Source organism: Nyctibius grandis, chromosome 7 (assembly GCF_013368605.1).
Source record: "Nyctibius grandis isolate bNycGra1 chromosome 7, bNycGra1.pri, whole genome shotgun sequence".
NCBI classification, from domain to species: domain Eukaryota; kingdom Metazoa; phylum Chordata; class Aves; order Nyctibiiformes; family Nyctibiidae; genus Nyctibius; species Nyctibius grandis.
In genome coordinates, this window is record NC_090664.1 from 35157983 (window position 1) to 35183260 (window position 25278).

Genomic DNA, 25278 nt, shown 5'->3' on the forward strand with positions numbered 1-25278 from the left:
ACTGAGCATTAAGTTTTTATGTTCCATTATTCTTCCACTTGCCGCTGCTCAAATGGGGATCTCCGCTCCCAGCTACAGTCTGCACCACCCAAGGTGAGGAGTTAAGCTCCTTGACGCTCGGCTCCCATCACACGGGAAGCGGGAAGCGTTCCGCTCCGAGAAGCGTGTCCCACCTGCATCCTACCAGCATCCCACCAGCACCCCGCTGGCTGCGGGAAGGAATCCTTTCTCCAGAGCACAGAACTTGTTCGTCCTGAATGAATGACTTTAAATTAGCCCTAAGGATCCTGGCACCACGAAACGTGGCAGTCTTCTAATCATCTTTGTAGCCCTCCGCTGGACTCTCTCCAGTAGTTCCTTATCTTTCTTGAACTGGGGGGCCTAGAACTGGACACAGTACTCCAGGTGTGGCCTCACTAGGGCTGTGTAGAGGGGGAGGAGAACCTCCCTTGACCTGCTGGCCACACTCTGCCTAATGCACCCCAGGATACCATTGGCCTTCTTGGCCACAAGGGCACATTGTTGGCTCATGATGAACTTCTTGTCCACCAGAACTCCCAGGTCTTTCTCCACAGAGCTGCTTTCCAGCAGGTCAACCCCCAGCCTGTACTGGTGCATGGGGTTATTCCTCCCTAGGTGCAGGACCCCACACTTGCCTTTGTTGAACTTTATGAGGTTCCTCTCCACCCAGCTCTCTAGCCTGTCCAGGTCATACTGAATGGCAGCACAACCTTCTGGTGTATCAGCCATACCTCCCAGTTTTGTGTCATCAGCAAACTTGCTGAGTATACACTCAGTCCCTTCATCCAGATCATTGATGAATAAGTTAAACAGGAAAAAAAAAAATTCTGTATGCATCTGTCCTGTGCTGAGGATTTCTGACACAGCTTCTCATTTCTGAAGTTACCAGACAGATTTCCAGAGTGTTTAAATTCATTCTACAGACACTGTACTACTTGATAGATGTTGGCAATCACATACATAGATGTCTTCCCAAAATAGAGCAGCAAGGTGAAAAAATGTACCCCTGAACTTCAGGAACCCATGTGCTCAACCACAGTGAGTTAATAGAGTATGTACCCTTAGGACAGTAAGCAGCATGGATGGCACCTGATGTGCCCAAACAGGCTGTCTGTGGGCATCTGTTCTTCCAAGACCTCTGTTGTCACAGGTGGGTATGTCTGGGAACTCCCCAAACTGCTGGACAAGAGTGATGCAGACATAACCCACACACTCATGCCAGTCTAAGCAGACCATCAAAAGCTATCAGAAATGTTTCATTTTAAACTTACCGGGTAAAGAGTTTCTGTTTATGAAGTTGTGAATTTACTGGTTTTAATTGATTAAAAAGACCCGTTCCTAGATGTATGGGGAAGATAAAAGCCTTTTATTTTATGAAGATATGAAGTACTGAGGCCTGAGCAATAGGCCCTGAACCAAAGTTGACCTCTAGATGAACCTCCAACCAAGTGTTAGATATCAGTATCTGATCATTAGTGAAATATGCATGATCATTAGCGAAAGATATAGCTTAAATAAAATGTAATCATTAGTGAAGGTGAAATGCATAAGAATGTAAGATAGATACATAAGAATGTATCTATCTTTCCTTGTTTAGAGATAGGTTGTCAAGGCCATGAAACCAGGTGTCTGGCCTTGTTTGAAAATATGTGGTCAAAGCCAAATAGATAAAGAAACTCCCTTAGTTCCTCCTTGAGCCCTGGCCAGGCTTTGGGTGGCATCTAAAAGGAGAGTGAAACCAGATGTTTCCACATTTGAAGTTGTGTAAGCTTGTTTATTCAATAATATAAAAGCTGGACTCTCTTGCAGCGACTTTGGAGACCTCACCTACAAGTGGACGTACCACGTAGGACCTCCCAGCTGCTGGGAAAGGCTCTCCAAATCCTCGCTGTAACTGGGGCTCCTCAGCGATTGAGGATCTGGATGATGGTAAAGTATTAAGGCAATTGGTGATGAATCTTTCTTAATCACTATGCTTAATTCTATGTAGTAATGATTAGGTGCATTGTCTTGCTTTCTTGCTTTTTTTTTCTGCCTTAAAGTAAAAGTAAGCTTATCTTTTGAACCTGGTGTCTGTGTCCTTCGTGCTGACCCCGTCCATTGGCAAAACAAGAAAGCACAGTCATTTTACACAAAAGCTAAAAAATGAGTAACAAAGGAAAATAGACTTCCTAATCAGGAGATATACTTCACTTAATACTAAACATCATATCATGAAATCAATTAAAATAATTCCAGCATTTGGTGAATTATTCATTGGTTGGTTGGTTGTTTTCATAGGTCTCTTTAGAGCTTTAGTAGTGACTCTAGGTTTGCTGCTAGATGTAGCTGAAATATCCAGTTGCTTATGGCAACAAATTGGAAGAAAGGAAGAGAGAAAGGTCAATAAAACACTACAGATGTAGCTCTGCCTAGCTGCTCCCACCACTGTCAGCCACCAAGGAACAGACTAGTGTATAGGAGACCCTCAACACCACCATAAATCCCAGCTTTCTGGATCTTTCCCCATCCTACTTCTGTTTCTAGGTTCTCTCTCTCTCCTCTGCTTTCCACAACAGATGCAGTCATGGGTCTGTCGTGGCTACACAAAATTAACCTGCGCCTACAATTCTGAGAGGCTTTGAGCCACCGTGAATGTAAATATGTGAGTATAGGCCCAGATCCACAAATGGACTTTGGTGTTGCCGTGTTTAACTTTTTCCTAGGTGACTCCCACAGCAAAGTCCAGGACTCAAAACAAAGCCCTACAAACACTCAAATACTTCGGGCATTTCAGTGGCCAACATGAGTTCAGAAGAACCCTAGGCTACCAGGGAGGAACCATCTCAGCTTGGCAGTATGAAGTACTGAGGACTGGGAAGCCTTAACTCCCAGGGCTGTAGGGAGCTTTGTCAGATCTCCCCTGTTGGATGAACCATCAAGTGAGACTCTGTCGTACATGGTCAGGGTCGTATCCTTCTTCTCTTTGCTCTTCTGCAACTGAATAAAGCCAGCCAGTCATAGATACAGTTTCCCTGAAGCAGCCAGGCCTAATCCAGGCTTGTTTACCTGCCTAGTGATACATATTAATCACATCCCAGTGAGGTAGTGATATATAATACAGCATTCAGACTATTGGCATCATCTGATTAGTTTATGTGTTCTGAGTATTAAACGCTGCAGAAGTACCTGAAATTTTCATGTAGTTGTAGGATTGCTCCTACCTTTACACACCACATTGAAATATATGAATAATATATATAATTTAAATATATTAATATATATTTATTTTTATAATTAAAAATGGATTTGATATTGCAAGTAATAATAATAAACAACTTGGTGTGAACTTTTTGTAAGCTTGTAAAGTGGAAGCAAAACTGAGCCAATTTGAAAATTAGCTAATAGTTCAGTGTTTTCTCTATTTTCTTAATAAATATTTTTTTAAAAAAGTTGTGGAGCAAACTGTCTTCATTTAGCCCACACCTGGGGCTAAACAATAAGCAGTTGTTCTATCACCCAATGTCCCTCCCTCAACTGAGAAAGGGAATTGGGAAAAGGAGGGAGACTTGTGGGTTAAAATTTTAAACAGATTTAATAAAATAAGAAAACCAATATCAATGGTAATACAAAACACATAAAATTATACTTAGCCCACAGAGTGATGGCAAGTTACTCCAGGGATACCAGGGGGAGAGGGAAAGCAAAAAAAGCCCCACCTCTCCCCAGCAGCTTTCACATTTATAGTGAACATGACGTTAATGTTACAGAATACACCTGAGGTCCAGCCTGGGTCAGCTGCCCTGGCTTTAACTGCTAATGGTCTTGATCACCATGGCTGGCCACAAACTGAAACAAAATCTAACAGAAACTTGATTCTATAAATTTTATCCCCACAAAACCAGGACAGAAACGAGTATGTTTAGACTTTGCTTCGTACAAGTGCCTGCTAGTACTACCTCACAACGATTCTTTTTTTGATTGGCTGCTCTTTATGCTGAGAACTTAAATACTGCCTTCTTCAATCCTGAATGAGATGCAAGGGTAAGAGAATATGGATTCAAAATACACTGAACAAATGCACCAAAACACACCTATATAGTTGTCACAGGTTGTCACAGAGGCTCACAAAATAGATGAGGCAGGTCTCAAAATGAGACTTATTCTCATCAAAATTGTTTAGCACTCCGACAAACGTTAATAAACTACAGGTTCAGATGTCAAATGAAACTAATACTACACAGCCGACTTAAGAATTCCTAAACTTTACAGTGATGACCCAAAATGTGGAACCACTCACCTAATAAAGGGAGGGCTCTCAACCTCGAGGCGGCATCCCGACTCAAAGGGAGAGTCCCTGGCTGCAGACTCGCTGCTCCGAGGAGGACCAACTCAATTTGCCCTCTGGCTGGACTCCATTTATACCCTGGTTGAATCTGATCTGTGGTCATATATGGTCACATCAGCTGTTATTGGCTGAGGGCCCCGCTTTCCGGTGACCATGTACATAAAGGCATGAAAAGTAAGGGTATGAAAGTAAGGGAGCGAAAAGTCAGGGTGCGAAAGAATGAGGTTTCAATGGTCGTAAGGCCCTGGTCTTTGTCAGGGGAGGTGTCCCTGCCACACAGCTGACAACAGAATAGGGAGAAATGGTTAGGGAATGAAATGTGCCTGTGATCCGTATGTTGCACACTTGTATTCATGTGAGATCACATCTCTGGTCTTTAGGGTATGTCTCACCCACTTTACATCTCTTCAGCCTCCCGCTGCATACCACGCTTGGTGAGCTGCAGCCTTGCCTGTCTCCCACATCCCACTTGCTGCTGGCCTGTGTTGGCTGCAGCATTCCAGCTGGGGGGTAAGCACTCTCCAAACAGCCCACTCGTTCTGCTGCACTCTGACATTCCACTTTTTTTGTCGAATTCTGTTTTAAAATGCAGCTCATACCATACCTCTTCTGTTTTACATCTTACCTTTTGCACTGAAGCATCTACTTCTCCATGCTGGTGCCTGCATTGGCAAGGGCCGTGGGCTATACAGCAGTTAAAAAAGGGTTAGACATTTACATGTATAGTGAAAATATATCTTAGCATTAAAAAATGTGTATGATAAATACAAATCCTCGTGCTTAAGGGTGTAAGTGATAAGGACAGGAAGACTTTTATCCCGTGGAGTTATTATCACTAGTAGAGATTTCTTCCTGTTTTCTGAAGCATCTGTTTTTGATGATTGTTGGAAGCAGGAGACAAGACTTAGATCACACACACAGGTTCAAACTGGTTCCAGCATTGCAATTCCTTTGTTCCTAGGGTCTCTAGCCCCAAAAGGTAAAAATTAAATAGCTCATGTTTTACATTAAAAGATACTTAATAATCAGAACTGACTCTTAAATAATGATTATTACAAATACATACATATTTTGCATTTCTATGTCTATTTTTTTTCTCTTTCAGACCCTTCTCAAACTATGTATGTGAATGAGAATTAGTGGTGACAGATTTATTAACAAAGATGGTATTGACACTGGTGCTGCAGGAGCTCTGACCAATACTCAGCAATTACTTCTGCGCATCCAATCTCCAGATCAATCCAGTTTACTCCTGTCAGCTCCTAAATCAGTTCTCCCATCAGCATTTTACAGTTCCCTTCTATCAATGCACCTGCTGTTTCCTTCTCTTTGCAGGGAGGCTGCAGGTACAGACAAGATGCGTTCTTTCCCTGATTACGGATGGAGGGAGCAATAGATACATGAATTATTCTTCATCTCTTGACCATTTCAATATTTTTCCAGAATGGAAGTTTTCAGAGTTTTCTTTTTGTCTGTTTATGATAGTTCTTTATCCCCAAAGAAAAAGGGACTCTCTCCTGTGACAGATGCATATTTTTTCCTGCTAGAGTGAAGAGGCTACATCCTCACTACAACTTGCAAAGCGTTCGTAACAGACTAGAACTATTAGGGTGATCCTACATGTCCTGTTTGCCCTAGGGTATTCAACACTGTTAAACACCCTGAAATGGAGACTAGAGTCTGGAAACCTTGAGAATATTGAGTAGCATAGTTCTCAAAGTTCAGGTCCAGAGAAGGAAGCCTAAAAGTCTGGCTATCCCCAAACAAATGGTATGTCTATCAAATACTTTAGTATTCATTACCTATTTCCATTAGCAGAAACCACTTTTATTTGGAAAGGTGCTCTTCCAGCCTTGGGAGATTGCAGTCTAAAGACAAGTAGACCTTGGATGAGAATAGTATTTGATGACGAACAGAACGCTCCTGGTGGTGACGACCTGCTCAGGGACAGTATGTTGTTACTTCTGGGTAGATGCTGTATTTCCCACATTTCCAGGGTACCCAACAGAAAATAATTTCCAATGTTCTGTAGGTTGCTCCAACTAGAAGTATCCCATTAACTTACAAATCAGATAAATGGATAATGCCAGTAAAGTTTCTGCATACCTTCTGGGTGGTGAGAAGCAGATTAACAGCATTGTTCAGGATGCACACCTACTGCATGGAGAATTACATTGAATTAAGAAGTGTCTCATGGACATAATGTCTTCCCCATGAAGAAAATGGGAAATAATACTATTATAACTCTTCCATTTCTATGCAAAATTTTTGGAGATTTTACAGTAAGATTTTACCCTTCAGAATTTTAAGACTTTCTGCAAAAGAAAAGCCTCTGTCAAATGCTGCAACAATTGCAGAGTAATTTACTTAAAATATAGACATTAGACAAGCTTTAATCACAAAGTTTAGACATCAGGTCTAGGCTAGTAGGCAAGTGTGAATAAATCTCATGGAAACTGGGGGCCTAGGCACAGCAGAAACTCAGCATCAAGCGTGGCTTTGACCCTGCAGTGTCAGACCACAAGGACAATTAAGTTAATTAATACAAGCCTGTATGAGCTCTTATGCCGGTTCTTCCAGTCAGCCTAGGCAAGTGACCTTTTTACTTTGGCATCGCTTGATGTCAAAATGCTGAAACTAGCATTTAAGCCAGCTTTTATACTAAATGCATTTATATACATACACGTGCATGTGCATGCATGCACACGCACACACACATACATTTATGTAGGTGTACTTTGCTGATTTCAAGGAATAAAAGACCAATCCAGCTCTCAAAAGAAAAACACTCCTCATATGGGGGAACTTGGCTGTCGCATTCTGCTTCCCTCATTGGTATTGTGTTATTTAATACAGGATTACAAGGTGTTAAATTCAAGTTAGGGCTAACGGCATAGACACAAAGAGGCAGATAGCTTGAGAAAGCTCACCCTCACCAACACCTAAAAGTAGCTTTACTGAAATGTCATTTGAGTGTCACATTGTATGTTGGCCTCACAGCATGGCAGAAAACTGAGGGTGGAATCACGGGCTCGGGTTTATAGAAGGGGAGGGGGAAGCCAAGACCCGTAGCCTCTCTCATCTCCAGGGGCAGGGACACTGGGAGGAAGGCTCTGCCCTTAGCATCTAGGTAAGAGTAGTATATGGGCCAATCTCCTGCTGTGTTACTTTCTTTTAATGCAGATTTTCCTGAGTTTGAGATGTGGTTCCAGCCTCCTCCTTTATTGATGGAAAACTTCCAGAAGAAACGTGTAGGGAACAGAGTCTACCTGGAACGGCCTGTGGTGCATATGCCACAGCCAGAGCTCCAAGTTCCAGCATAAGAGTAGGACAATAATGGGAGAGAAGCTCAGGGGTCTAGTCTAGTGGATGTAGTCTATCTAGACTTCAGTAAGGCATTCGACACTGTCTCCCACAGCATCCTCCTAGACAAACTGGCTGCCCGGGGCTTGGATGGGTGGACTCTTCAATGGGTTAAAAACTGGCTGGATGGCCGAGCCCAGAGCGTGGTGGTGAATGGGGCAAAGTCCAACTGGCGGCCGGTCACTAGCGGTGTTCCCCAGGGCTCAGTTCTGGGGCTGGTGCTGTTCAATATCTTTATAGATGATCTAGACTTAGGGATTGAGTGCACCCTCAGCAAATTTGCAGATGACACCAAGCTGGGTGGGAGTGTCGATTTGCTGGAGGGTAGGAAGGCCCTACAGAGGGATCTGGACAGGTTAGATAGATGGGCCGAGACCAACGGCATGAGGTTCAACAAGAACAAGTGCCGGGTCTTACACTTTGGCCACAACAACCCCATGCAGCGCTACAGGCTGGGGGAAGAGTGGTTAGGAAGCGGCGTGGCGGAAAGAGACCTGGGGGTGCTGATTGACAGCCGGCTAAACATGAGCCAGCAGTATGCCCAGGTAGCCAAGAAGGCCAATGGCATCCTGGCCTCTATTAGGAATAGTGTAGCCACCCGGTCTAGGGAAGTGATCGTCCCTCTGCCGAGATCGTCCCTCTGTACTCGACACTGGTGAGGCCGCAGCTTGAATACTGTGTCCTGTTCTGGGCCCTGCACTTCAAGAAAGATGTTGAGGTGTTGGAGCGAGTCCAGAGGAGGGCCACCAAGCTGGTGAAGGGTCTGGAGGGTCTGACCTATCTACGAGGAACGGCTGAGGGAGCTGGGGTTGTTTAGCCTGGAGAAGAGGAGGCTCAGAGGTGACCTTATTGCAGTCTACAACTACCTGAAGGGAGGTTGTAGTGAAGTGGGAGTCAGCCTCTTCTCCCGGGCAACTAGCGATAGGACAAGAGGACACAGCCTCAAGCTTCACCAGGGGAGGTTCAGGTTGGACATTAGGAAGAATTTCTTTTCAGAAAAGGTTATTAGACATTGGAATGGGCTGCCCAGGGAGGTGGTGGAGTCACCATCTCTGGATGTGTTTAAGAAAAGACTGGACATGACACTTAGTGCCATGATCTAGTTGACAGGGTGGTGCCAGGGCAATGGTTGGACTCGATGATCCCTGAGGTCTTTTCCAACCTGGTTGATTCTGTGATTCTGTGATTCTGTGGGTCAACACTGCTGGGAGTGTGCTTGTGAAAATCTGGTGAGGGCTGGGGAGAAGACAGTCCTGGGCTTTTTTAAACTCCCTACAACCACTAAATCACCAAACCCCTTTAAAAACACCAATGCTTGTAATAGGAGCCCTTTGAAATAATTTCTTCCAGCTTTGATGCCCAAAATCTCTTGCAGCAGGACCAGACATTCCTTTGAAAGTGGGATTTCTCATCCCATAGCAGTATTTCAATCACCATTTCCTACCTTTATAATATAAAACTGGCAGGACCATTCCTCAGCTCGGTTTATTGAGGGGTTTGTATCTCCAGTCATGTGAACACAAAGTCCTTCTCTCCAGAATTACAAAAATAAACTGTAAACAAGTATTTCATTTGTACCTTCCTGTTGTCATCACATTTTCCTTCCCTGCAGCTGTAAGTTTCCAAGGCAGAAGAGATATCTAATGACCAAACATACTAACTGGCACTGTTTATTCCTAGAAGAAAAGCACATCAATAAAACAAGAAGTACTTCAGTTAAGTGATAATAGACCAGGCATCACATTTTGCAAGCTAATAACTTGTGGATACCTGAGGATACCAATAAAAAGAACTAGATCCCCTTTCTGTTATTACTGTCAAATAGAAGACAGTACCTGCTGTCAGTTTACCAGCTGGAATTACACAAGTAACATAAAAAAATGCTCCTCTAGTCTGAAAATGGCACTTGGCTGCTGCCTACTCATCTACCTGAAGCTTCAATTCCAGCTGGTTTGCAGCCTGGAAATGAAAATATCAGGCATATACCATGAAAATATCATGGTATCATGAAAATATAGCGTGTATGTATATATATCTATCATGATACAGGATATATAACCACATTATATATATCATATATATATATAAGTAAGGTTAGCACTGAACTTGCCAGCTTACATTTGTCTGTAAGCAGAGGAACAGAAAAAGAATAATAATTGAGTTGCTCTTATTTTTCTCAACTTTTGAAACTATTAGTAGTTAAAATTGTTTTATTTTAATCTAAAACCAAGGTGCTATTCACAAGGCGAGAGAAAACAGGCACATTTATGCTTGAACACACTACACTGTCATCAGTGATGATGCATTTTGATTTGAATGGAGATGTTGTAAGCTGAATACTGCCCAGCTACGATGCTGGGCAAGGCCTCTCAAGCTGACAGGGATCTCTGCACTTGAGGCTGACAGTGGAGCCATGGAACAACTGATGATCTTGTGCCAGCTGCCTACTGGTGTTATTGAAGTGATAAACTGTGCTTATAGTGAAATTATAGTGTGTTTTATACACTGTATGTATGGAGAAGCAGCTCACCACCGGGTGGCAGATATTCCAACTTTAAGAATTTCAAATGCTAAAGAGACCCCAACCGCAGCACTGACTCAAAAAAAAAAACTTACCTGTTGCCCATACATTTTAGAAAAGCAAACTGACATTCTTCTTCTCATTTGACCAAGTTCAAGGATGTACTGGATGGATGCTACCATGCCCCATGTATTAAACTGTTGATAGTTAAAGAGGTACCATGCTGGAACAAGTTTTAATCCTCAGGTGAATTCTCGTTGGTTAAGAAAAAAGTAATGCCTTTTTTGGTTCACTAGGGACCTTCCTAGAGAAAGAGTAAATATCTAATCCAACACTTGCTCATTTACACCTGTGCTATTCTATAGGCTAAACTCTACATGGGACATGTAAGTTCTTACCAATTTCAACCATGTTGGTTTAGGAGAGTGAAATGAAATTGGTCCTCCAGAGTATTCGTGGAGAGAGGGAAGGACAGAAAATGCAAATACTGCCAAGGTATTTTAAGAGTGCTTAATTCACTCTACTAAAGCTACTCAGTCCTTCCTGTAAGAGAGAAAAGCAGCATGAGCAATTTCCAGATGGTGGGGTTGCTTTGTAAGCTGTTCATCTAAGCTCAGTACCACAATTTTGTCTCTTTGTGTAAAGTGTTAGATTGCAAATGCTCTGAGGCATGAACCATTTTTTTCCCTGTATTTGTAGAGGGTTTAGCATGCTGGTACCCTGACACAGCACTTAATCAAATAATAAAAGGCCATTATCACAATAAGTCAAGGTGCTTTACAGACAGTTTAATAAGCTTTGAGAAACAACTATTTCAGCAGGAACAAAGTGGGAGCTGGGGGACAACCATGAAATGAATGGACTCTTAATGAGTGTATTAACTCCCAACAGTCCTAACATTTCATAGGCCCTATGATATAAATGGACTTTGGATAATATAACCTAAGATTTAAAAATTGTCTTTACTCTTTCGCTCATTATCCATTTGAAAATCCTGATTGCTGATAGATTAATTGAAGACCTGTTCCCAGTATTTTTTTAAGTCCAGCGTATTTTCATTACTTTTGCAAGCTTTGTCATTACAATCTTTTGCATTTTCTCCCCGTTAACACTTGCCATCAAAAAATAAGAAAACAACTGCTTTTCTAGGTTATCTATCTTCTACACGGACTAAGATCACTTGGAGCTGCTGATGCCAAGACCTATTCAAGTTATACTTTGTTCTCTATGTTTTATAAGCTTTATTGGTACTTGCTTCACTGTGCAACTGCAAAATATAAGCAACAAAATTTCTTCATATTTTACCGAAGTATCTTCCTCAGTATGTTTTTGAAAATTAAAACACAGAACTTGTCACTGGACTGTAAGATTAGGCAAAGTGTGTACAATGGACATGCTCTAATCTCAATTCATCATCTGATCTGTGTTACTCTGTTCCAATTTCATTTAACACGTGGCTCAGATGTGTTGGATATACTGAGAATTACATTGCATAAACTATATATTCTGCAAAATCAAACTATTACATGGCTGGTGATATCACAGCAATTAAAAAATGCTATTTTAAAGAAGATTTGCAAAATGCCCACATTGGGTTTGTTCAAATATATTTGCTGTATTAGGACCACAAATTATCAAACCATCAAACTATGTGTTTTGAACATAAAACCAACACAATTAAAGAAACAAACCACTGCAATTTAATAGCAACAATCTCACTTTACAAGATAATAATGATGGAAACTGCAAAGGAATCTCAAAAAGAATGTAATTAAAAAGGACATATTTAAGACAACAGAAAGTTGAAAACAAATAGCACAATAATTCTAGTACGCAGAAATTAACCAGAATGTTTACGTGATGCAGCGTTCTGATTAATAAGTGACACTGTATTACCAGCACTTACTGACATCTGATAAATACTATTCCTTTAAAGTAGTATTTTTCTGTTCAGTGACCTTCCACAGACTGACAATAAGTAACCCAAACCCCAGAGCCAGTTCACATGTGGTCAGCAGCAAAATTCCTAAACAGAACAGGAAAGGACCTGGAACGCATGGGATGAGTAAAAGAACTTACTGCTAAATGGTGATCTCAATATTCAATGCACTCCACAAATATTATTTGAGATTTCTTTTACGACATATACCACTTCCAAACATGAATCAAAGCAAACCAGAAACAATGTGGCTTTGTGGATGGAGAGGAGCACTGGCCTGGGAACTAGGAAATTGTGATTCTTCAGTTCCTGGCTCGAGCCCACACTCCCACGTAAGACATTCAGTAAAACGGAAATTACAACACTGGCCTCCTAAGAAAACCTTGAAATCTACTGAAAAAAAGAGCAATGAATCCGAGTCAGGGCTTATTATTAAAAATTAAATAGGAACTATATAATACTTTCTCTAATAACTTTAGCAATTACATAATAATTAATTTTATTAAGCATGACTGCTGCTAATGCTGTGTAAAAATAATTGAATGAAACATGATAAACTGAATGTATACAAAGGATTCCATAAGAGTTGAAGTCACATACTTTCCCTTCTTTAAACCCAATTCATGAAGAAGTGTGCAATAAGTGTTAGTACCCACAGAAATCTCAGAAAGAAAACTGGTCCCACAGGAAGCCTGACTCCATAGAGAATTCTGGTGGTACCAGGATTTCATTTCCAAACTCTTCAGTGATACTTAAGCAAATAGTTATGTATTTATCGAGACAGGGAGGATGCTTTTCTGAAAAGGGGTCTAAATGTCAGTATTGACTGAAGTTCATGAGAACTGCATAAGAAAGTGTGTTATTAAGTCACACAAGCATAAATATGCACAGCAAAAGTGAAACAGAAGTATTTTTCTTATTAAGTAACATAAAAGAATGTGATAACCATCAACAGAGGAAAAAATCCACAAAGATTTTTTTTGCAGTTTATTTTCAATTATAATTTTTGGATAACCAAGCAGCTCTGTATGGAGAAAGCACAGAAGAGTCATTCTGGCACTTTTGGATAGTACATTATTTTTTTTTTTTTTTTTCAAAATTTTTCTAGACACATTCAGTCCACTTGCTCGGTCTATAGTCCATTTTATACAAGCATGATTAGCTCATATGATTCCAGAGGAAACTAACAATATATACAGTCAATGAAACTATCTTCTTAGCTACTCTGGGCCCTTTAAAATGTCTTCTAAGTCTATCCTGGCTAAACAGAATCCACTATATACATGATAGCTACAGAATACACTGTACTGAAATGAGAAATGCTCAGCACAAAATGGGACTCTTGGCATGCAGCTTAAGATAAAAGGTAGAAGTTCAGAAGTTTATAAAATCCCAAATGGGGTCAATTAAAAGGAGTTAGCAAAAGAAGGGACTGTTCATTGTTAGTGTAAAAAAGGCACTTTGAGTAAATGGGACGAGAATTGGAGGAATCTTAGTCGACACAAAGTTCAGTTTGGTTTCATAAAAAGGCTTCAATGCTAAGGGATGCTACTCAAGTTTCCTGCAGTTTTACATTAAAATAAATTGCTGAGTAGTTTATAATAGAGGACATAAAATGTTTACAACCAACTTGTAAAATTAAGAAAAGCATAGTATAAGCAAAATATTACTAAAAGCAGCAACGCATAGCCTTTCATTGAGATAATGCTCAATTTTGGACACCATGTGTCAAACTCTTGTTTTTAAGATACTTTCAGTAGCGTTATCAACACAAAATTGGCCTACAAAACAAAAGCTTTACCAGCTCCCATTCGTAAGGAGAGTGAGGTCAAAAACCAACCAAAACAATTTGTCAGTATTTTCAACATCCTGGATGACCAATATCAAGTATATAGAACAACAATCACACTCTTTGTTCAGTTATCTCACTGGAGGCAGCCGTTAAATCAGAGGAATGATTTGAATTCTTTTCTAACATTTACACAGTAATGCATTTAAGTTCTTTCAAATGTTGCTCACCACAGTTTGTTTTTTTTCTTTTCTCTCCACAACAACAACAACAAAAAGAAATAAAAAATCAAGCACTTCCACAGAAAGAATATTTGGCAATTTTATACTCCACTGAATGGTGGATTTTCACAATAGCTCACTTTAGATTGAAAGTCATTAGTGGTCTTTCCTCTCGTTTCTGCCAAGGACTCTTCTTATCTTCACCTTGGTCATCTTCCTCATCCTCCTCATCCTCCTCATCATCTTGAACTGATGTTCCGCGTTCAGGACTAGTTAATGGCTCTGGTTTGGTATCCACAGTTCTTGTTTCCTCCTGCAGGCTGGGCAGCTGCACACCGCTTCTCTTACTAGTGCCTTCTAGTAGGCATCGTAGAGCATTGTCCTCAGGGCTACAAACTGCTGTTCCACTCTCGCTGCCACTTTGGTCCATATCATCTAAGTACACAAGTTGTGTGTAAGCTGTGCTATCTGAAACCTTCTGCTCTCTCTGCTGGTGCTCTTGCACTGGTGGGTGACTCTGTGGCGCAGACAGATGGTCTCTTCCCTTTCGGGCCGATTTTGGTTCGTTCATGTCAACACCAGAGTCCAAACTGGCATCATTACTCCCATTCCTACCAGCTCTTTGGAGATCGATGTATGAGTGTCTAACATGAGCATTTGAACGTCCATCTAGAGAAACAAACCACGCTCGAGGATGAGGCAATGGCTTTCCACCTCCTAATTCCATCAAAGCCTTTTCTGTAAGAAGCTGCACTTCGCTATTCATTTGAGCCAAGGATGCATCATTAAGTGAGGCAGGAATGGAAATAGATTCAGACATGGAAGCATTTTGTTGACTCCACTCAGCTGCACCTGCATCTTGCAAATGTTGCTGAGATATTGCTTGGGATGCTAACTGTTGGGGTTGCAGCTGTTGTGGGGGGTGTGGAAAAAGCCGTGCATGAGGGTTAGGAAGCTCAGCCTGAAGTCTTTCTATATCAATCTGCTGGTCAGCTGGGACAACCAGTGGCTGGCTAACAAAACTGTGTTCTGGCAATTTCATGTAATGACCTGGGATGACCAATGCAGGCAAAACTTTTCTGTAAACACTGTCATTGACTTGGTCAACAGAATTGCAGCAGATTAACTGACCTGGTCGAGGGAAAGATGTTGGTCTTTCAAGGTGGTCAACTGAACGAGACATCATACAATCAGTAGGTCTGCAGTCCAGCAGCTCTTTTTCAGGGGCTGGAGGTGTGGGGTAGATTTGTTCCTGAATATTGTATTTACTTCCAGTAGCAATATGGTTCATAGATACTTGAATTTCTCTCTCTTGCTTTTCAAATAAAGGCTGAGACAGCATAGCATTGTAACTTCTCCTATACTCATCTTTGATAGGGGACTCATAGCCTTCAGCTGTTTCTGTAGATTTTCTTGTCTTTAAAGGAAAACTATCTGCTGATTTGTGGTAGTCTTTTCTTAGAGACCCGCTGGGAGTCAGGTCATCCAAGGAAATTCTGCTCTTGTCTTTCTGCTTGTCAGAGAGCAGTTCCTCTCGGGAGCTAAACTCCTGGGAAGTACTGAAGGAGTGTTTGAGCATAGGTGTATGCATATCTGCTTCTCCACTAGGCGATACCATCTCCATGTGGACAGCACTGATTAATTCCTTTGCACCTGAGTTTTCGGTGTGTCCATTGCTAGCAATGGACAGCCCGCCGGGAAATTCTGACTCGCGACGTGAAAATATTAAATTTATATGGGACATTGAGGTTGCTTGATCCTTCTTAGAAGCGTCCAGTGCTGTGGGAAGTTGCAGTTTCTTATGATGCTGACGTGGTCTTAAACATTTTCTTCTATAGAAGCCAGTAACAAAAGAAGTTACACATATATGACTGACGTACACAGAAACAAGAGCAGCAAGTGTGTCTTAATGGGAGATTTTTAATCAGTGATTAGTATTAGGGGAATTGAGCTTTTATTGCATAACCTAACAATTAAAAGCTTATCCCAGCAGTGAAGATAAAATTAAAGAATAATTAATGTCAATTGGGAAATAACTCAAGCACCAATTACAAATTGGAGCAAATGTCTGTAGGAGGCAAATACAAACTCTCTCATTAATATACACTTGCTGATAAAAGTTTAACATTCATTTTAATATAAGACTAATAGAAAGATCACTTGCAAATGCATAACAGGTACAATGACAGAGATCTTGGACCTATGCCCATGTTTGATAGGAGGTTTCAGAACATCTTACAAGGAAAACACAGGTACAGGTGTGTGTGATTCATTCAACTACCATCCTGCCAAAGGCAGGGATTGTATATGCTGCATTTTAGCAGGAACATATGAAATTTGATCTCACTGTTTCTTTCTTCTTCAAGTACTTGCTTGCTTTTTTTATTCCCTCCAAAAGTAAAAATGTTTCAATACAAAAGCTTTTAATTTCATGAGCACAAAACACCCTGTATTTCCAACATAAACTAAGTAACCAGGATGGTGAATCTTACCTGCAATAATACAAAAGCAGACATAGCAAGACTAGAAGTATGAGTGCCATCCCTCCTAAAATTGCCAAAAGAAACATTGTGTGATAGCTGGTAATGTCGTGTGTTACAACGGGACCTGGAAGGCCAGAAAAGAGAATTCAGACCTGTAACAACCTGCAAACAGGAAGAGGAACAACACTTAAACAGAGAGAGGGACATCCTCCCTTGTTATCAGGGTGCTAAGTGAGCAACACTGCCGCTCATAGCCCTGGTGCCCATTGAGCAGACCATCTCTGGAGAAGGGAGCAAGTTGTGCAGAAAGCATGTGCTGGTGTTCATGACTGCAAGTCCAAATAGATCATTCTGTGGAAAAGCAGTTACCTTCAATGGGAGCATGCACCAGTGAATGCTGCCTTCCAAATCCTGATGCTGACACAGTGCACCAAAGCTCTCATCACTGGAGAAAAGCCATTGTAGCATCTTCCAGCACTGTAATGCATGTAGCAGCACTGTGGCCAACAGCTTCTCTTTAACAGCATTTGTGCTGCTTTGCACTAAACAGTACATACAGTGCAGTACAGGATTCATTGGAAGATGAATCTGCCCCTACCCCGGCAGGGGGATTGGACTAGATGATCCTTCGAGGTCCCTTCCAATCCCTAACATTCTGTGATTCTGTGATTCTGTGATGTGTTGGTGCTCTGAAGTCTAGATCAAGCCAAGCCAAGCAGATCTTCAGTAGCTTTAAAAAACAGGCCACTAGTGAAACAGTGTTGTAACTCCACGTTTCAATAATGCTTAGTAAATGTTCTAACATATGAAGGAATGCACGCATGTGGACAGCATCTGTTCACACTTATGCATGTGTAACCCTGTTGGTTTGTAAAATCCTCATCATGATTTTGAAATAAAGGCCCCAATTTTCATCTGCAGGCAAGGAGGTACAGCACCAGCTCACAGAGTAACATGCATGTACTGTGAAGGACAGCAAACTGGGCCAACCTTAAGGTTCTAGATTATGAGGTTTGCAAAACCTCATCTGTGGATCTTAAGTGGTCTGTAGAGCCACTGCTAGGAATACAAAGCTCATTTTTGTCCATTTTTTTGAGATAAGAAATCAAAAAGATTCAATGAGGATACAAAATAAGCAAAAAGACATTAACCTTCTTAAAAATAACATCAAGTATATTCCATTTGGGAAATCTAAATATTTATACATTCTGTTCTGCCACTACCTTTACATAATTGATTGATACTGTTGCTTCAGGACATTAAGCAAAAAGGAGAGATAAATCACTTGAATTTTTCATGAAAATGTTGTTCCTATTGCAACAAACTTTTAGGAACCCAGATCTAGCCCTCAGAAAGAAGGAAAACGAAAATACAAGTAGAAATTCTGCCATACAAGTTAAGTTAAACTGCAAGGACAAATAAGCCTTTTTCTGTTAGAGTTACAGGCACAGTTTCATGACTAGTGTAACTTCCTTGCAGTCTGAGACAGAGCTATACTGGGAAATGTTCGGCTCAGAGCAGTTGCTTTTTCTTAAGGTACAATTATTTTGTAAAATTCCATTAAATTCAATGTCATAGCTTATTCAGATCTGCACCTGCCTCTAAACTCTGGTCAGCAATGAATCAGCTGAATATTCCAGCAGTTTCAATTAATATAACCTCAAACAAAAAGCTTGCATATCATGAAACAACTTCATGGCATAAACAAGCAGACTCTAAAAACAGTCCTCATGTTAAGAGTTTGTTTTGTTGGTTAGCTATAGTTTATTTAGCTTGCACAGCCAAGGCAAGAATGTTTTAATTTCTACTGTATTTGGTTTTCACCCAGAAAACCTAATAAACAAAATCTGTAAGAGGAGGAGGTTTTTTGTTGGATTGATTGGCTCTTTTATACACAGAGATATCTCTGATCATTGGTGGCTGAAGAACTAATACTAAGAAATCTGAGGCAGTCACAGGCAGAAAAAAGGAAGAGCAAGCTGCAACATTAATAATCTCCACAGGCCCAGAAGTACATCCAATACCTAGTTCAAAGTGATTATTTATGTTATGCCAAGTTATGCCAAGAGGCTTGCAGATGGCAACCAGTCAGCTCATCTACTAATGCCACTCTGCTAATACACTTCCTAGAAGTTCTACACCAAGATACTCGCGGTGTAAATTAATCAGTCACCAAGATGATGCAAAGCATAAGTCAGGGCAAAATGGGCACCTTCTATGTAAAAGAAAAAAAATGTAACATTCAATCAATCCACTAGTAAATGTATAACCCAGGATTATGTTGGTCTTAGGTGGATCCATTTCTTTGGGAGTTTCTGTACAGAAACTTCCCAGCACATATTTTTCTACCTGCTGGAACACCAATACATTGATGTTATAATTCCCCTCATTTTCTATCAATGGTTCTACCAGGCATAAATGCATCAACGCAGGAACACTTTAAAAAGTTTCCCATTGAAATGACTTGGAGTTTTTGAGCACAAGAGTTGCCCCCCACAATCCCCAAAAGATTTTAGCCCTTTACTTTCAGATTTCTGTTTTCTACTAATCCATTATTGATCAAGCTGTGGCATCTCAGATGAGGTAATTCTGAAAAATATAAACATTATATATGAAAAAATAATTACTCAATGCTGCGAATATCAATAAAATTCAATGCCATCTTACCTGGGACAGTAGGTGACATAGCTGCAACCCAGTAGCCCAGCTGAGGTGCAATGTAAGTCCAAGTCAACTGATTTCCTTCTTGTTGTACAAGGCCCAAACTACTCTTCAGCCATGTCCCTGTAAATGTAAAGGTTGTAGGAAGGTGTTACAGACATACTCACACCTTCCTCTGCAAACAAGTGGAAAAGCAAGCAGTAACACAACCTGTCAGTGGGCTGTAGGGGTTGTGTGCACTGCTGTGAAGTGGGAGCTCGTGCCTTTTTGTCACTGGCATTTGAGAGCTCCCACAAGCAGTCATCCCTGTGGCCTTCTCAGAAGCTTTGCACACAAAAAACATTTAAGATTAAATAAAACTAATAAATCTTCAAAAAGGGTTAAAAGAAGATAATCATTGTCATATTAGATTCCCCTTTTTTTGAAGAAGGATATTCCTGAAGCTGATTATATGTTGACAGCCCGCTTAAAAACAGTATTTCCAGAGACATCACATCTTCCAGACCACACGTGAGTTCTGCACACCACCTTTCTATCAGCTCTGGCTGTCAACCTCTAGAAGTCTGAAGAAAATACTTCCTTCAAATGTTGGTTTTTCTATACAGAAAACAAGCTTATGAATGTTACTGCCAACAAATGTAGAATTCGGTTGCACCATCACTTTGATTCAGCAACGTTAGTCATTCAGAATGTGTATACATCCAGGAATAGTTTGGTAATGGATGATGAGTTTTTTAAAACATGTTTCTCAAAGGGAATGTAATAGATTTTTTAGAATTATCAAATGATTATTTCAGAATAAATAAGACTGACTATTTTAAAGCAATGTGTTTAAGTTCACGTAACTCTTAAGTAGTCCAGATGGACAATCTGCACTAGTTGAGAGCTGTTCTACTTTCAGAAGACAAATTCTGTTGCAAGAATTGGGCTATGAAAAACCTTTACAACTGAATCAGCTGTATGCCTTTTTGTAATTCATTAACACCTCTGGTTCTGGGGCTGTAGGAGAAAAACTTCACCTTAGTTTCTGGTATATTAAATGTCCGGTAGGGCTTGTAGACTGCTCCCATATTTATTCGCTTTGAAAGAAACACAGAATTGCTGGCCTGGACACTGAGAGCAGTCGCTGGGAAGCCACCCCTGCCGCTACGCAGTGTTTCCTGAAGCTGCAGTCCTGGCTTGGCATCTCCAGTGGGTGCAGTAAGAGAGGGCATTAACTCACTAAGGAGGTTCTTCACACATTTTGGTGACCACTACCAGTACGGCTGATCTGTGTACAGAGAAGGGATAAACCCCTCTGCACTTCTGTAGCACAGCTCTGTATTTCAGTGCACAGGGAGTACAGAACGCTGCATTTCCCTTACTCAGCTTCACATGCTCACTTTAAAGGCAAGATGCATCTTATACTTGTGATTCCCTTTCCTTTAAATAGTCTCCTGCATGTAATGCCCAAAACGGTGCTTTTCATCAGACGTGGCTCAGGACTAAGCACGAGCATTTGTGGATGACAGTCGTCTGAACACTTAGCAGTGAGGGCAGAACACGCAGAAGAGATTATGCTGGTGTTTTGGTGTTTTAAATACCACTGAGATCCTGATGATTTCCTCTGTGTTCCTTAGATTATCCATCTGTGCAAACCCTGAACATATGAGAATGGCTTTTCTGAGTATTTATTTCCTCTCCACTACTGATTTTTCCTATGTAACTACACCCTTAAAAGTCCACCATCTCTGGCTACTAACAAACCCATCTGAATATAGTGAAAAGTTGTCCTGGTTTGGCTTAAACCAGGCCAATTTTCTTTTCAGTGATTTTTACTTTCAGCTAAGTCTTCTCTAAGTAATTGCACTTTCTGAAACCAACTGCATGTTTAGAAAAATACACGTTTGAGAGGATTTCTAGATCTAGGTGACTATTATTGCCAGATAGTGACTCTGTATTTGCAACAAAACTGAGTTTGTGGGCGACAGGGGAAAGGAATTACTGATGTAATTTTCAGTTTCCCAAGTACCATTTCCAGTCTGTATAGGGTAGCAATAATCTGTTATTTCATAAAGAAAGTCACACAAGACAAGTAATTCTGATTCACAGTAATTTTGATTCACAGTAACTTTGATTCACAGGACCAAAATCTGTGTACACAGATTTGCACATACGGCATCCATAACTGTTGTATTAGAACACCTTGATGTAGCCTTTAGTTTACCTCTTTTAGGGAAACATCAGGAAGAACAGAACTGAATTGTCCACAGTTATGTGTGAAGTTTCTGGAAAAACTAGGAAAAATAGATTAATTTTCTCCTCTAAGACAGCCACTATCCCTTCAGACTTTCTATCCATGCACTTTTGGGGAAGATGTCATCCTGATAGCCCTGAACCACACGGTGAAAAACAGTCCATAGGGTCAAAAACTGCTTCTATTTTGTGTCTAAAATGCCGTTTGGTAAGAAAACTCCTGTAAGCTTAAACTTTGTCATTTTCTTTCTGCAAGGTTTGGACAATGAGAATATGCACCAACTATTCAAATACGCAACTACGTGAAACAAAATTTTAAGACTAAAAGAGATATAAAAGTGATGATTAAAAAAAAAGAATGGAAGGACCCAGGTGATGAATTCATCGTGGTTCCCATACTTCTCTTACCGTCTCTAAGCCTTTCAAATTCACACAAAGGCAGAACATATACATATGCAATTTAGCAAAGTTCATTACCTTGGCAGTCTATTTTTATAGACATCTCCTTGAGCAGAAGCTATTATTGATTCCCTCACTAGGGGGAACTTGTGTCCAGCCTGCCTTGTTCACATTACACTGCATTCTAATGAAGACAATCCTCCTAATGCCTCTTTAAAAGCCTTTTTGCTCAGTAATACCCTGCTTGCATAATGCAGCGATCAAGAAGCTAACAGAGGCTGCTCTCTTATCGGGGCGAGCAGAGCTCAGGTGCCATCCTGCCAAACAAGCAGCAGCTCAGATTGCCTATATTTTAGCAACGAAAGGAATCCCTGTATTTGCAATGGAAGCAAACAATAAGACTCTGCTGCACAAGGTCAGTCAGGTTTCATGCTTGTCTTCTGCTCATTTCGGTCACCTGTTTTTGCTAACCACTGGATACACTCAAGGAAATGTATTGGTCTGTATAACACTGGGGAAAAATGTAATTCCCTCTCTCTGTTATGGGCAGTTAAGAATTTCAAAAGCGTTACAGATATATCCAATATTGGTCATCTTTAAACAAGAGCGATGAAGCTTTTGTTGACCGTACCCTACACATTAGTATGTGATGACAGGTAGAAAATAATTACTTTTTAAATGGTACTGTCCCAAGTTCCTTCCTCAGGACCCACCAAGTGCAGGTTCCTGGGAACCACAGGCACACAGTCTCATCAGCTACCTTTTTTAATACTTTTCTGGTCCAACACTTTGGTGATAAACTCGCCTCTTATACTTCCACTATCTCTTACCAATAGTCCACTAATAGAGCATCCTCCTGCATGGTGGGATGAAGAGAATAAAGAACACCATCCTTCACAACAGCAGTGGCAAAACAAGTTTGAGTGGAAACAGCTGAAACACAAAGTCCTGTATTGTTTCTTATGTGATCAAATAGCCAAAAGCCAACATGGTATTACTAGAGGGAACTGATGTGCCTTCAGTATTCTGCAAATCCATCAGGGCGTTTCCAGGTCTCTCTCGTATTTCATTCTTTATAGGTTCTAATATCCTGGTTGCTTTTCAACTATTATTAAACACCAAGCCGTGTTCTTGTAGTTCCCTACATGCAATACCCTCCTGTAATGACTAATGTTGGACCTTCTACCGAGCAAAACCCAATCGCGTTGTACTTACTGGCTATGCTCCTAGCGTTTCAAGCTGCCTTGAGTGAGCAAGAGTTCATTGCTGTACAGCTCGAGAATGAATTCCTTAACCCATCCCAGATTCTTCCTTGCAGCGGAAAACAAGATGTTTTCCTGTTCTAAAAATGCAGCTAATCACCCTCTGCGTCCTCATGTACTTGCTCTTGTAAGCAAGGGAGAAGACTGAGGGCCAATGAGTAAAGAACTGCCATTTTTCTGTCCTTTCCTATCCACTAGCCTGCAAATGGAGTAAGGACAAGCAGCATTCGTTTTTTTCTGTGCAGGCAGGATTACAACTGCAGAACTAAGCAGAAGGATTTAGGAGGGAAGAGAGGTCTTACCTCCCTCCCTGCATGGCTGTTACGATAATTTAATATGTTATTCTCAAAATATCCTATAACATCTACTTCCTCCCCCCGCCCAAGTCAGCACAATCAACTAGCTTCACTGCTTATTAAGTTTTATACATGATGTGCAATGACTGTTAAGTAACAAGCAATACAGGATTATAAATAAAAAGCAGTACAAATAACTGAATGTAATGGAACTGATCATTTTTGTTCAAGACTGATTGTGTAGTTCCAAAGAAAACATGTCAATGCATCTTTGGAGCAGAAGCAGCAAGTTCAGTATAGTTTGTAAGCACTGCATGATTTGGGCCAATTTGCCATTAAGTCTTAAAGAGTGTCTGGTGCTTCATGGAAAACTTCCATATATAGCGACATTCTTGCTTATAGATCTTTTTTACATTTCTCTTCCTCTTTTTCCTCTATTACTGCTCAGTGAAGCCAACATGCTGATCCAGGATTCAAGTCAGGGGAGCTGTCTCCTGGCTCAAACTAATGGCAGGGGAAGAACCAAGAAGTTTCTTAACTCTTTCCTCACCAAAATTATATTTAGTGTTAGTGACTTTTTGGAATAAATGGTGTCATTTAACAAATTTCTTCTTAAAAAGCTTATAAAACAGCTACCCAGCACTCCTTTGTATATGTAACTTAAAAGCAAAGTAAGAGAACTACCAGCATTAACACTACAAAGAACATAAAAATGAGAGTACTTTAAGAGAAATACAAATCAAAAAACAATCAGATAAAGAAAGCTGAGCTCCATCTGGCTGCAAAAATACCCAAATACCAGAGACAAGCTGAAGATTTCAGCAGAGCAGGAGAAATAAATTCTGCTAGAGAGAAGCATCTTAATATTTTGCAGCAACTTTGATTCTGATGAACACAGTTATTTATCTCAGGTAGCTTTTAGGACTTGCCAATGGGAGCAAGAGGGGGTTATCACGAGTAAATTTAACAGCAAAAGGTTTGCACATTAAATCTCCGTTTCAACACACATTCTGCATGAAAAATGCCTTTTTGTACTTTAATTTAGTTTACTTCTATATCAGATTGAAAAATGGCACTTTCAGCAAGGAGAGTGTCCAGATGGGCAGCTAGTGCAGAAAAGCCATTACAGAACAGCTACTCTAGACTATTTTCCTGCACTATCAGGTCACTGCACGTACAGCCAGTCTGCCCAGAAAAGAGACGTCCTATTTTCTTCAAAGACACTCACTATTCAACGTGACAGCTTGTTGGACCCAGGCAGCACGAGTGGATCTCCTTTTGTAGTCTAAATGCACGATGCCTCTGAAAAAGACATTACTTCCATATTTTAAAGCTAGACCTTATTATTTTAAATTAAGCTGGAGTGAAATCCAGGGAATCATATGCCTCTCTGGCTTCCATGTGTGTGACCGTGCATGCTGACAATCCCATGCTGCTCCAGCTCAAGCAAACGGCAAACTTCCTCCTGGCTTATGTGAGGCAGGACCACGCTTCGTACAGGCAGGGCTGTCACACCAGGCCATCTGCTCGAGAGAGACGCGTGCGACTCCTGTTAAAGTCAAGAAGAAAGGAGACAAACGCCCCTCGTGTGTGCTGGCTGTGAGGGGAGTTTGCACGCTGGCAGCCCAGCACAGAGCTCGGCTCTCTATGAGGATGTATAACACTGCTGACTTCAGGTTTAACTTTCCATGCTGACCATTTCAGAGCCTCCCACATCATTACTGCTCCAGTGACTTCGGCTGACTTTGATGGTGTATTCTT

General features: G+C 40.8%; 1 protein-coding gene across 1 annotated transcript in view; it reads right to left on the reverse strand.

The window, feature by feature from the left end:
* Positions 1-12053: 12053 nt before the first annotated feature.
* Positions 12054-25278, reverse strand: part of FAM171A1 (family with sequence similarity 171 member A1) — a 97673-nt gene continuing 84448 nt past the window's right edge. Inside the window, exons 6-8 of the mRNA XM_068405346.1 lie at positions 19332-19448; positions 16674-16788; positions 12054-16013 (exon numbers count right to left, since the gene is read on the reverse strand). Coding sequence (XP_068261447.1) covers positions 14318-16013; positions 16674-16788; positions 19332-19448 — 1928 coding nt within the window. The 3' untranslated portion in view covers positions 12054-14317. The remainder of the gene's footprint in view (positions 16014-16673; positions 16789-19331; positions 19449-25278) is intronic.